At 44.9% G+C, this 14,492-nt stretch overlaps 2 protein-coding genes across 2 annotated transcripts; one reads left to right on the forward strand and one right to left on the reverse strand.

Moving 5' to 3' along the window:
- The first annotated feature begins 3,575 nt into the window (after positions 1–3,575).
- On the forward strand, positions 3,576–4,868 carry LOC123728975 (vegetative cell wall protein gp1-like). Its single transcript, XM_045701946.1, has 2 exons — positions 3,576–4,541; positions 4,815–4,868. Exons 1-2 carry the CDS (start codon positions 3,576–3,578, stop codon positions 4,866–4,868), a joined length of 1,020 nt encoding a protein of 339 aa, XP_045557902.1.
- Positions 4,869–5,438: 570 nt separating this feature from the next.
- On the reverse strand, positions 5,439–12,743 carry prdm14 (PR domain containing 14). The gene is made up of 8 exons (XM_045702811.1): positions 12,055–12,743; positions 11,496–11,549; positions 10,775–10,935; positions 10,274–10,544; positions 9,780–9,982; positions 9,117–9,218; positions 6,541–6,760; positions 5,439–6,319 (listed from the first exon to the last, which is right to left on the reverse strand). The coding sequence occupies exons 1-8, from the start codon at positions 12,680–12,682 to the stop codon at positions 6,138–6,140; spliced, it is 1,821 nt and encodes a 606-aa protein (XP_045558767.1). The 5' UTR covers positions 12,683–12,743; the 3' UTR covers positions 5,439–6,137.
- Positions 12,744–14,492: the final 1,749 nt, after the last annotated feature.

Here is a 14,492-nt window from a genome sequence, read left to right on the forward strand (position 1 = left end):
GTTGTGGCATGCAGGGCTACGGGCCAGAAGGTTGAGGGTTTACCGATCACAGCTCAGCCGGCTGCAGACAACGATCAGCTAGGGGGGAATCAGATTTGAAATCAGACTTAACAAAGCTATAAATGCAACATGTAAAGTTTTGGTAAGCTGAAATAAAAGATCCCAGAAATGTTCCATACTCACAGAAAGCTTTTCTCTCAAATTGTGTGCACAAATTTGTTTTACATCCCTGTTAGTGACAATTTTTCCTTTGCCAAGATAATCCATCCACCTGACAGGTGTGGCATATCAAGAAACTGATTAAACAACATGATCATTAAACAGGTGCACCTTGTGCTGGGGACAATAAAAGACGAATCTAAAATGTGCAGTTTTCTCACACAACACAATGCCACAGATGTCTCAAGTTTTGAGGGAGTGTGCAATTGGCATGCTGACTGCAGGGATGTCCAACAGAGCTGTTGCCAGTGAATTTAATGTTAATTTCTCTACCACAAGCCACCTCCAATGTCGTTTTAGAGAATCTGGCAGCACGTCCAACCGGCCTCACAACCGCAGACCAGGTGTAACCACGCCAGCCCAGGACCTCCACATCCGGCTTCTTCACCTGCAGGATGAGACCAATCTGAGGGGGGGAGTATTTCTGCCTTTAATAAAACGAATTCCGTTTGGCTGGACCTGGCTCCCAATTGGGTGGGCCAATGCCCTCCCAGGCCCACCCATGGCTGTGCCCCTGCCCAGTCATGTTAAATACATAGATTAGGGCTTTTTACATTTATTTAAATTGACTGATTTCCTTCTATGAACTGTAACTCAGTAACATCTTTGAAATTGCTGCATGTTGCATTTATATTTTTGTTCAATATATATTTATAATTCTATAAAATATATGCAACAAATTTTCCACCAACAAATTTTCTGTGCCAATGCATCACACAATCAATAAGCAAAGCATACCGACTTAGAGCACTTCAATATCATGGTTTGCATCTTCAGCACCATGATCAAATAGACTACGTCAATCTGGATAAACATAAAATACATCCCTCCCTACCGTGTAGATCTACCCAACATCAACAGATCACTGGCATTAGCAGACTTCCTCATATCTCATCCTGTTCTCTCCGTTCACTGCCTCTTCACGGATGTTGAGAGGTTGTATAGGCAGGACAGAGAGGGTGGACCCAGACCAATGAAGGTTGATTTAGGCCTGTGGACAGACAGTTATTGAGGTAACATATTTCCTCCATCTGAAGTGTGAGAGGGCTGTTAAACAGTAGGCTGAGGTCTGACCTCTGACCTATAGGGTAATCAGTTAGTATTGATCCCAAATGGAACCCTAAAACCTATATAGTGCACTACTCTATGTGCCCTGGTCAAAAGTAGTGCACTATATATGGAATAGGGAGCCACTAGGGAGGTAGTTATTGTCTGTAACCAGTCAGGGTTAGGGATCTGAGGGACTGGCCGACATGGGGCATCAGCCGAACACTCACAGCTCTCTCTCTCTCTTTCTCTGTCTATTTTCCCCATCTCTCTCTCACTGTCTCTCTTTTCCCCCTGTCTCTCTCTCGCTCTCTCTCTCTCTCTTTTCTCCATCTCCCTCTCTCTCTCTCTCTCTCTTTTCCCCGTCTCCCTCTCTCTCTCTTTTTCCCGTCTCCCTCTCTCTCTCTTTTCCCCCTCTCCCTCTCTCTCTCTTTTCCCCATCTCCCTCTCTCTCTCTTTTCTCCGTCTCTCTCTCTCTCTTTTCCCCGTCTCCCTCTCTCTCTCTCTTTTCCCCATCTCCCTCTCTCTCTCTCTCTTCCCCGTCTCCCTCTCTCTCTCTCTTTTCCCCGTCTCTCTCTCTCTCTTTCCCCGTCTCCCTCTCTCTCTCTCTTTTCCCCATCTCTCTCTCTCTCTCTTTTTTCCCCGTCTCCTCTCTCTCTCTTTCCCCCGTCTCCCCTCTCTCTCTCTCTCTTTTTCCCCGTCTCCTCTCTCTCTTTTCCCCGTCTCCCTCTCTCTCTCTTTTTTCCCCGTCTCCTCTCTCTCTCTTTCCCCGTCTCCCTCTCTCTCTCTCTTTTCCCCATCTCCCTCTCTCTCTCTCTTTTCCCCATCTCCCTCTCTCTCTCTCTCTTCCCCGTCTCCCTCTCTCTCTCTCTTTTCCCCGTCTCTCTCTCTCTCTTTTCCCCGTCTCCCTCTCTCTCTCTCTTTTCCCCATCTCTCTCTCTCTCTCTTTTTTCCCCGTCTCCTCTCTCTCTCTTTCCCCCGTCTCCCTCTCTCTCTCTCTCTTTTTTCCCCGTCTCCTCTCTCTCTTTCCCCCGTCTCCCTCTCTCTCTCTCTCTTTTTTCCCCGTCTCCTCTCTCTCTGCTCGGAATTAGCTTGCAAAAAAACTGAATAGTCTGCAGGAAACCAGACGTTAAATTACATTTCAATTTAGTCTGCCAGTTGTCCGTAGAGTTGGTCCATATGCAGAGGGTTAAGGTGGGGATAAGGGACAGTCAGAGAGGAGCAGAGCAGAGGGGAGAGGGTTAAGGTGGGGGTAAGAGACAGTCAGAGAGGAGCAGAGCAGAGGGGAGAGGGTTAAGGTTGGGGTAAGAGACAGTCAGAGAGGAGCAGAGCAGAGGGGAGAGGGTTAAGGTGGGGGTAAGAGACAATCAGAGAGGAGCAGAGCAGAAGGGAGAGGGTTAAGGTTGGGGTAAGAGACAGTCAGAGAGGAGCAGAGCAGAGGGGAGAGGGTTAAGGTGGGGGTAGGAGACAGTCAGAGAAGAGCAGAGGGGAGAGGGTTAAGGTGGGGATAAGGGACAGTCAGAGAGGAGCAGAGCAGAGGGGAGAGGGTTAAGGTGGGGGTAAGAGACAGTCAGAGAGGAGCAGAGGGTTAAGGTGGGGGTAAGAGACAGTCAGAGAGGAGCAGAGCAGAGGGTTAAGGTAAGGGACAGTCAGAGAGGAACAGAGGGGAGAAGGTGAGGGTAAGGGACAGTCAGAGAGGAGCAGAGGGTTAAGGTGAGGGTAAGGGACAGTCAGAGAGGAGCAGAGGGTTAAGGTGAGGGTAAGGGACAGTCAGAGAGGAGCAGAGGGTTAAGGTGGGGGTAAGAGACAGTCAGAGAGGAGCAGAGGGTTAAGGTGAGGGTAAGGGACAGTCAGAGAGGAGCAGAGGGTTAAGGTGAGGGTAAGGGACAGTCAGAGAGGAGCAGAGGGTTAAGGTGGGGGTAAGAGACAGTCAGAGAGGAGCAGAGCAGAGGAGCAGAGGGTTAAGGTGGGGGTAAGGGACAGTCAGAGAGGAGCAGAGCAGAGGAGCAGAGGGTTAAGGTGGGGGTAAGAGACAGTCAGAGAGGAGCAGAGGGTTAAGGTGGGGGTAAGGGACAGTCAGAGAGGAGCAGAGCAGAGGAGCAGAGGGTTAAGGTGGGGGTAAGAGACAGTCAGAGAGGAGCAGAGGGTTAAGGTGGGTAAGGGACAGTCAGAGAGGAGCAGGGGGTTAAGGTGGGGGTAAGGGACAGTCAGAGAGGAGCAGAGGGTTAATGTGGGGGTAAGGGACAGTCAGAGAGGAGCAGAGGGGAGAAGGGAGGGAGGGAGACCTCATTGTCTCCCCTCCCCAGCCCATGGTCCCCTGGCTCTCAGACCACCTCATTGTCTCTCCTCCCCAGCCCATGGTCCCCTGGCCCTCAGACCACCTCATTGTCTCTCCTCCCCAGCCCATGGTCCCCTGGCCCTCAGACCACCTCATTGTCTCTCCTCCCCAGCCCACTGTCCCCTGGCCCTCAGACCACCTCATTGTCTCTCCTCCCCAGCCCACTGTCCCCTGGCCCTCAGACCACCTCATTGTCTCTCCTCCCCAGCCCATGGTCCCCTGGCCCTCAGACCACCTCATTGTCTCTCCTCCCCAGCCCACTGTCCCCTGGCCCTCAGACCACCTCATTGTCTCTCCTCCCCAGCCCATGGTCCCCTGGCCCTCAGACCACCTCATTGTCTCTCCTCCCCAGCCCACTGTCCCCTGGCCCTCAGACCACCTCATTGTCTCTCCTCCCCAGCCCACTGTCCCCTGGCTCTCAGACCAACTCATTGTCTCTCCTTCCCAGCCCATGGTCCCCTGGCTCTCAGACCAACTCATTGTCTCTCCTCCCCAGCCCATGGTCCCCTGGCTCTCAGACCAACTCATTGTCTCTCCTCCCCAGCCCATGGTCCCCTGGCTCTCAGACCAACTCATTGTCTCTCATCCCCAGCCCATGGTCCCCTGGCTCTCAGACCAACTCATTGTCTCTCCTCCCCAGCCCATGGTCCCCTGGCCCTCAGACCACCTCATTGTCTCTCCTCCCCAGCCCACTGTCCCCTGGCTCTCAGACCAACTCATTGTCTCTCATCCCCAGCCCACTGTCCCCTGGCTCTCAGACCAACTCATTGTCTCTCCTCCCCAGCCCATGGTCCCCTGGCTCTCAGACCAACTCATTGTCTCTCCTCCCCAGCCCACTGTCCCCTGGCTCTCAGACCAACTCATTGTCTCTCCTCCCCATCCCATGGTCCCCTGGCTCTCAGACCAACTCATTGCCACTCCATTTGTTCCTACTGGGGTTTGTTCATTTTCCCACTGCCAGCATCCCCCTAACCCATCACACACACACACTATCCTCCTCGCTGTCCGAAAAGGGCAGGCTTGGAGCACACACACACACACACACACACACACACACACACACACACACACACACACACACACACACACACACTATCCTCCTCGCTGTCCGAAAAGGGCAGGCTTGGAGCAAACACACACACACACACACACACACACACACACACACACAGTATCCTCCTCGCTTGGAGCACACTGTTGAATTGTGTAGGCCACTGCTGAGACCACTCAGGTGGAACTGAAGGATGAAGGAGAGAGAAAATGATGGATTGTTCTTGTTAAATTAAACAAGAATCATTCTAATATCATTCTAATACAACTAAAGTAACGAATTTGTATCCTTAACGTTGCGTTATAGCTCGTTATACAGTAACATCGCTACTCTGCTTCCGGGGGTCAGAACAGTCTGATTTAAAAACATTACCGATCAGGAAATTAAGTCTGAATGAAATGTGTGATAAATGTAAAATGCTAAACCGTCACCTGAATGTGTAGATGTTATTGCTCTACTCTTAAGTCTTGGAATCGAAAATGAATCAGACACAACTATTCAACTCTATAGAATGAATTATATATATGAGGATATTTGTCGAATTATTTTCGGGGTGGAACGAAAACCGTTAATATAGTCTATCCAGAATTGAATATCATTGTGTTTCGATATTTTAGCTATTTCTTACAGTATGTTAGATGAATTAAATCTACCCTCCTCCCAAAATTTTTTATCTAGCCAATTAGATTGTAAAATCAACCTCATTGTTCGATGCGAATAATGTTTGTTAACTAATCAAAGGCAATATCTTTACAAACAAAGTAACCCAATCTTGACTTTATATTTATTTCATGCTATTATTTAATTCATATTTATTAGACTGCCAATGCTTTTTGAACAATGAAATACAGAGATACACATTACAGTGACCGCTTTGGCAGCCTACAAGAGACGAGAAACAGACAGTCAAACGTTAAAGAAAAAAACGGTTAGCTATGTGACAGTGAAATAGGATGATTTTAGCAAGAGGTAGTATGATAAATATTGTATGCAGATAAAATAACACGTTTAAAATGATAAACGATTGATTGGGGATGTATGTATAAATGCAAAACGTTTATACAGTATTTATCCTACATAATAACACTAATCAAAGCTTATTTAAAATGTGAACTATAAGAATTTGTGATCACGAACGTTAATAAACGTAACATTTCGTTAAAGTCTTGCATTATTAAGCTTCATTGACCAACACCAATAATAACACAATCCCACTAATAACAGAAGTTTTTAGCCACAAACAACACGTATTAATCCCATCAAAACAGATTCAAATAAATAAATAAATTGGCCAAAAAAACTTAAAAACATTACAGTGTGTCATACAATACAATACGTTGTTTTAAATATATTTTCCCCCAATAGTTATTATTCTAAAACATCAAACGTGTCGCTTTTGAACGTGTTACAGCGATTTGATCTCTACTCGATATTTTCCGTAACAAATTCTAGAATAAGAAATGATCTTTCTCCGGAACGCTTTTAATTCCAGGGTCGATATTCTTGGTTGAGAATCGTCAGGCCTGTGTAAAAGTTCTCCTCCGTTAGTCTTTGCGTCCTGCAGTCCTTGGTGAATGAAAACATCGTCGTCGTCGTCGTTGTATCCTCCAAAGATCCGTTTAGTGAGATGATCGGAGGAACTGCGCTTTCCGACACAGGGCCTTCTGTCAATAACGGAAATATAACACTTTAGAACGACCATCCATATATATATATATATATATATATATATATATAGGCAATTTAGGTTAGACACATAAGTCAGCTTTATATTTATATATGTATCCAGTGATTTTTGGTTTTGCACTCCAGATATAGGCCTTACACCTTGGTACAACCAAAACCTGTTCTATTCCTTCCATATCTATCGACAATCAGATCTTACTTTTGTGACTCTTCGTGTGGTTCTTGAGTTCTGTCGCTTCTTGGAAGGTGCTGCCACACACGTCGCACGGGTACAGCTTATCGTTGGCGTGGGTGCGTCGGACGTGGCTGTCGTGCGCGGCGTGCGAAGCAAACGCTCTCCCGCAGTGTTTACACTTGAAGGGCCGCTCTCCGGAGTGCTGGCGGATGTGCGTGCGCAGGATGCTGGAAGCGGTGAATGCCTAGAACAACGTAGAGGAGACATAGAAGTTTGAGAACACGAGTGAACTCAATAGGTTTCCGGTTCTGATAGAACGGGTAGAACGGGATACTTTGATAGCCGTGGGTTGTTTGGCAAGACTTACACGTCGGTCAATACGGCAATAGACGTGACACCAAATGCAGGTCTGGCAAATTCATGCTCTGTAAATCGAACATCTGGATTCAATTCGATTTCAAATAGCTTTTCATTTAGAGAAGATTTTAAAAAGAGCAGATAACTAGCATATAGTCTAACGTGTCATTGTTAAACAGGGGACTTGGGTTAAAACAGAGTAGGCGACATAAAACTAAGGAGGAGGTTGTTATTTCCTACTAACAACAAAGAAAACGTCTGTTCCTCATAGAGCCGTCAATTCAGAGCGTAATCTCGGGGAGTGGGGGAACAATAGTGGGGGTGGGGGTGGGTGGAGGGGGACGGGGGTGGGGGGGGGGCGGGGGGGAACGGGGGGACGGTACATCTGGCGCTAATCACCATGGAAGTGTCTCGGTGGAGCGTGCCTGCACCCGGAGACAATAACGAGGGCGCTCGCGCCAAATGCACCATGAAATGAGGAAGCTTCTAAATGATGAGATCGGGGTCTGCAAACCTACACCCCCACCGACTCAATGACACAGGCTGTTCTTCTACCCTTGTTACAGTAGATACAGGCTGTTCTTCTACCCTTGTTACAGTAGATACAGGCTGTTCTTCTACCCTTGTTACAGTAGATACAGGCTGTCCTTCTACCCTTGTTACAGTAGATACAGGCTGTCCTTCTACCCTTGTTACAGTAGATACAGGCTGTTCTTCTACCCTTGTTACAGTAGATACAGGCTGTTCTTCTACCCTTGTTACAGTAGATACAGGCTGTTCTTCTACCCTTGTTACAGTAGATACAGGCTGTTCTTCTACCCTTGTTACAGTAGATACAGGCTGTTCTTCTACCCTTGTTACAGTAGATACAGGCTGTTCTTCTAGCCTTGTTACAGTAGATACAGGCTGTTCTTCTACCCTTGTTACAGTAGACACAGGCTGTTCTTCTACCCTTGTTACAGTAGATACAGGCTGTTCTTCTAGCCTTGTTACAGTAGATACAGGCTGTTCTTCTACCCTTGTTACAGTAGACACAGGCTGTTCTTCTACCCTTGTTACAGTAGATACAGGCTGTTCTTCTACCCTTGTTACAGTAGATACAGGCTGTTCTTCTACCCTTGTTACAGTAGACACAGGCTGTTCTTCTACCCTTGTTACAGTAGATACAGGCTGTTCTTCTACCCTTGTTACAGTAGATACAGGCTGTTCTTCTAGCCTTGTTACAGTAGATACAGGCTGTTCTTCTACCCTTGTTACAGTAGATACAGGCTGTTCTTCTACCCTTGTTACAGTAGATACAGGCTGTTCTTCTACCCTTGTTACAGTAGATACAGGCTGTTCTTCTAGCCTTGTTACAGTAGACACAGGCTGTTCTTCTACCCTTGTTACAGTAGATACAGGCTGTTCTTCTACCCTTGTTACAGTAGATACAGGCTGTTCTTCTAGCCTTGTTACAGTAGACACAGGCTGTTCTTCTAGCCTTGTTACAGTAGACACAGGCTGTTCTTCTACCCTTGTTACAGTAGATACAGGCTGTTCTTCTACCCTTGTTACAGTAGATACAGGCTGTTCTTCTACCCTTGTTACAGTAGATACAGGCTGTTCTTCTACCCTTGTTACAGTAGATACAGGCTGTTCTTCTAGCCTTGTTACAGTAGACACAGGCTGTTCTTCTACCCTTGTTACAGTAGATACAGGCTGTTCTTCTACCCTTGTTACAGTAGACACAGGCTGTCCTTCTACCCTTGTTACAGTAGATACAGGCTGTTCTTCTACCCTTGTTACAGTAGATACAGGCTGTTCTTCTACCCTTGTTACAGTAGATACAGGCTGTTCTTCTACCCTTGTTACAGTAGATACAGGCTGTTCTTCTAGCCTTGTTACAGTAGACACAGGCTGTTCTTCTACCCTTGTTACAGTAGATACAGGCTGTTCTTCTACCCTTGTTACAGTAGACACAGGCTGTTCTTCTACCCTTGTTACAGTAGATACAGGCTGTTCTTCTACCCTTGTTACAGTAGATACAGGCTGTTCTTCTACCCTTGTTACAGTAGATACAGGCTGTTCTTCTACCCTTGTTACAGTAGATACAGGCTGTTCTTCTACCCTTGTTACAGTAGACACAGGCTGTTCTTCTACCCTTGTTACAGTAGATACAGGCTGTTCTTCTACCCTTGTTACAGTAGATACAGGCTGTTCTTCTACCCTTGTTACAGTAGACACAGGCTGTTCTTCTACCTTACCTTGTTACAGTAGACACACTTGTAAGGTCGCTCTCCAGAGTGCACCCGCATGTGTTTGTTGAGACTGGAGGACTGAGAGAAACTCTTTCCGCACACCGAACACTGTGAAGAGACAGGTGACGCGTTGAGTATGGGGAAATGTTGTCGTATGCAAACACCGAGTACGCTAAGACTACTGTACCTTAGTATCTGTATCTTAGTCAATACCGCTCTGACATCGCTCATCCATATATTTATATATTCTTAATTCCATTCCTTTACTTAGATGTGTGTGTGTGTGTGTGTGTATTGGGTATATGTTGTGAAATTGTTAGATATTACTTGTTAGATATTGCTGCACTGTCAGAGCTAGAAACACAAGCATTTCGCTACACCCGCAATAGCATCTGCTAAACACGTGTATGTGACCAAATAACATTTGATTTGAGTGACCATTCAGTTAGAGATTTAGGAGAGGAGAGGGGAGATTAGAGAAATCAGCAGACATTAAGTAGGTCCTATGGGAAATGTGCTGTTATTTAACACTGAAACAGGGGGTGAAATATAAGGACTAGGCTTGAAACAAACTAGAGATTTAGGGAGAAAGTAGACCTGTAGCCTAATGCAAAACGGAGCTGTTTTTCAGCACCACTCGTATTATTTAGTCATTGTTTAGCATTTTACCTTATGTGGTCGGTGTTTCTCGTGAACGTGTAGGATATGAATCCTCAGTCGGTCTCTCTTCTCGAACGACCTGTTGCAGAGGTGACACGGGAACTTCCGGTCGCCCTGGTCCACGCAGCGCGTGTACTTCAGATGCTTGTCTCTGTAATATTGATAGGCGAACACTTTGCCACACCGATCACACTTAAAACCCTCTCCAGAATCTGAAATAAAAACGAAATGTTATCAGGAAAAACAGTGGTGGATTTTCAGTGACAAGGCTGCTTCTACAAATAAACACGCGTGGTACATTTATATAATAATATACATTTATATAATAATATACATTTATATAATAATAGAATACAGACTAGAAGAGAATAAGACCCTTTACAGCATTGTGACATCTAAGTTAAAATATATTCCACAAATAAAGTTCCCACCGGGGAAGATAAAGTTATTATATTCGAATAAAGATACTTCTGATTCTCTGATTGTATATTAAATGTCCTTACCTTCATGAGGAAGCATAACGTTCCCCTCCTCAGGCGAGTCTTTCAGAGTGAGAGGAATCCCCAGGAACTGAACGTAGCAGTCCCCGTACCAGACCAGCAGCTCCTGGCCCGGCTGGACCTCCTTACAGGCCTCGTAGAAGATCTGGCCCTTACTCTGTAACGCGATGAGGTTCTGCTCCTCCGGGAAGCGCGCGCACTTCACCAGCGACATCCAGTTACCGGAAGAGCCCCGGCCATCCACGAAGTGACTCAACCTGCCATTCTCAAACACCTGGATTAAAAGGACACAGAGAAAATGTTGTTAAACCTATTATATTGCACGAAAATGTAGGAGGATACAAGTTGTTTGACAGTACGGGATTTGAATTAATTGGTAATCTAGCATCTCGTATTAGGCGGTTTACTCACCAAATAAAAACACAAATAAGGTTACAACTTTTAGCTCACAGTAAATAAATAACACACACAATATTTTGCACTTAATTAAGCAATTAAACTGACCTCCCACATCAGAGTGTTGTCGTCATATGTTTTAATCTCGCTCGTATTGACCAGTTTCCCCTGAAATGGGCCGAACCGGGTTCCCTTGGTGACGGCGCTCTTCACCGCAAAAACTCCGTAGTGGGACAAACTACCGTAACTCGTCTGTTGGATAGTTAACTCTGGAAGTGACATTTGAAAACACGTTCAAGTTTAACACCTTTTACACAACTTCACAAGTACAGACAGAACATTCTAACAGAGAGAAAGGAGAGAGAGAGAAAGGAGAGAGAGAGAGAGAGAGAGAGAGAAAGGAGAGAGAGAGAGAAAGGAGAGAGAGAGAGAGAGAGAGAGAGAGAGAGAGAGAGAGAGAGAGAAAGGAGAGAGAGAGAGAGAGAGAAAGGAGAGAGAGAGAGAGAAAGGAGAGAGAGAGAGAGAGAAAGGAGAGAGAGAGCGAGAAAGGAGAGAGAGAGAGAGAGAGAGAGAAAGGAGAGAGAGAGAGAGAGAGAGAGAGAGAGAGAGAGAGAGAGAGAGAGAGAGAGAGAGAGAGAGAGAGAGAGAGAGAAAGGAGAGAGAGAGAGAGAGAGAGAGAGAGAGAGAGAGAGAGAGAGAGAGAGAGACAGAGAGAGAGAGAGAGAGAGAGAGAGAGAGAGAGAGAGAGAGAGAGAGAGAGAGAGAGAGAGAGAGAGAGATGTTTCCCAAGCCAATAAATCCCTTTGAGTTTAATTGAGAGAGTTCCTACCTTCTGGAAGTTCAAGCGCCTGAGTATTCAAGGTGAGTAGCTCGCTGTTACAAACTGTTGAAGAAAAAGTTAACAATGCTGCTGGTCAATGATGAACATTAAGGCCTCAACAAATCAAACACAACATGACGGGCAATATGGACTGTTTTTACAGACATAGAATAAACCTCCTGGAATTGACAGTTTGGTTTGATGATATAGACTATTCTTTAAATAGACATACACATGGACTAAGGTAAATAAATCTATAATCATCAAATCCCAGCTAGAAATACAGAATTAGTGCCTATATGAACTGATAGAATCTCCAGCCCCAATTAGCAATATCATGCGATACATTTACATTTAAGTCATTTAGCAGACGCTGTTATCCAGAGCGACTTACAAATTGATACAGTTGTAGTGCATCTAATTATTTAAACTTGTTACACTGCCATAAACCTGTTAGGACAGCTGAAGCAATAACACACGTTTGCTTTTTAAGATAAATGACCCAGTTTCGATAACATTTCAAAGGTAATTGTGTGACAGCGATATGGAAGAGGCTTTATCTGTCTACCTGAGTTCCCGGTCAGGGCTATTCCTGAGATAGCGTGACCGGTATTCTGCTCTTGTCTCCCGGTATATCCGTACAGCACCGTGAACAGATCGTCCTCACTGAAACTATAAGTGCGCGTTTTCTTCGATGATAATTCGGTTCCTCTGAGGTGGAACAAACTTGCTTTGGACGGCGAGACGGAGTGAACAGAAGACCTCTCGCTCGAAGCGGGACTGCTGAAGTCTGATAACGGCCCAGTAACGTGCTCGGTCGCCGCTGCCAGCTCCCCGTGCTTGGAGTAAATCGTTTGTCCCACTCCCGGTATCATCCGATTGAAATACGGGATGTTCGAGACGTTGAAAATCTGTTCATGGAGCACGTTAACGGCGTGGCCGCCGTGGCCGAAGAATGAGGGGTTACCGGCGGTGAAGTTGAACGGCATGACTGCCTGGGTGTCGGTAACTAGCCGTCCCAGAGACTTGAGCGGGTGGAGGGGATGCTGAGAGCTCCTGAAGATGTCCATGTAATGGTGAGCTCCGGGCAGCGGGGCAGCGTAGTAACCCGAGCCCCGGACAGGGCTGCCTTTGAGGGGGTTGGAGTGGAACGGCTTGTCCTTCACGGCGGGGATGCTGGAAACAGACACAGACATCACAGCAGGCGAGGAGGCAGAGCCGATCTCAGATGATTTGAATCGGAATGGTGTAGCTATTCTACCTGGAGAGAGAAAGAAATGAAGAGATTTTAGCTCCATCTCCAGATATATTTGACATATTTTCGTTTCTGAAATGAAAATATACCTCTCTAGTTTAGTTGATCGTATTTTTGAAGATTAATAAACAGATTTCAAATAGGGAACATAATCAAATCCTTTAGCAATAAAGTAAATATATTTAGGTAACGAACAAATTGCGTATGATTGTTAGATCACATTTAGGAGAATAACATTGTAATCATGAACATTTTCTCAATCAAAATATTTCTGTGTGAATCTACAATAAGAATGTAATTTAACGAAAGAAAATGTTGCATTTCAATTATCGCACAATATGAAAAAAAAATGTTTTTACCTACTGGGCAATAATACAAATCTTATTTAGCAACATCAATTTAACAAGATCGAACTTCTGTAGAAATTGATATTTATAAAATCCTAAATGGTAATTAAATTAAAAGCTACACATATTTTTGTCATTTTACAAATTCACGAACATATTCCATGGAGAGCACTGATTTTTACCAAACGAAAACGATTTTTTTTTTTTTGCATCCTACTGAATTCACAGAACTTATCCTACAGCATCCTACTGAATTCACAGAACTTATCCTACAGCATCCTAATGAATTCACAGAACTTATCCTACAGCATCCTACTGAATTCACAGAACTTAGCCTACAATCTAAAACCAGCTGTTGGGAGAAAAAAAAATCCAGTTCGCAAAAATACACAACGGAAATTCATCAATATATTTAAACTGGTGCTTGTGCCTGCAAAAGTAAACTACTTTAAATTGGTACTTGACTGTGCATCCCTGTAAACGAGCAGGACGAGTTGTAGATGCCGTGGCCCCCCTGTCACAGGGCGAGTAGTGGGTGGGTGGTAGTCAGCAGTTATCTGGGACAAATCAGGGTCACGACACCCAAATTAAAAGAACACCGGGTCAGCGGCAGAGGTCAACATTAATGAAGCTATCACAACTCACCACTCCTTTAAAAAGCATTAGGGCGTTATAGGGCGAACCCGGTTCAATGGCTATTAACGGGTAACAATAGGGTCAATAAGGAACTTCATTTAATGTATCTGTATAATATTGGTTATAGAAATAAGAAACTAAAGTGATGAGGATTACAAGAAACATAGGCCTAAGGAAATGTTTTGCCTGAAAGTGATTTTACACATAGTAGGTTAATAATAATATCATAACATTTCAAACCAGTTAAAACATATATATTTTTTTGCGAAATATAAAACTTAAATATCTGACTTACCTCAAATGAGATTATTTATACGTCTGAAGTCGGTGTAGTCGAATCCATCCCACGTTACAAATTTAAAAAAAAATTTGGGGGAAAAGACAACCGAATATTTGTCTACAACACTTGTTGATATATGTTTGGCATATTGTTAATATATAATATGAAGGTAAAGTAGAGAGGAAAGACCGGAGTAGTAGGATAGTTTCTGTCTGTGTGTGTGTGTGTGTTGTTGTTCTGTGTCCTACTGAACAGAAGGCTGTATACAGAACCGCTAAGTGTAACGGACTCTGGTCTCTGCCTGCTATTGGTCAGAGATCAGCTCGGGTAATTCCGTCTCAAACCCCAGGAGGCTTTCACCTTTTCACCGTACGATTACAACCCCCCTACAACACGCATGCAGGCACACAGACCTTTTTACATTGTCATTAAAAATGCAAAAAACGTGTCGGAAAAAATAAATAAAAGTATTTTGTTAGGCTTACAGT

The sequence above is a fragment of the Salmo salar genome, chromosome ssa19 (assembly GCF_905237065.1).
Source record: "Salmo salar chromosome ssa19, Ssal_v3.1, whole genome shotgun sequence".
Lineage (NCBI taxonomy): Eukaryota > Metazoa > Chordata > Actinopteri > Salmoniformes > Salmonidae > Salmo > Salmo salar.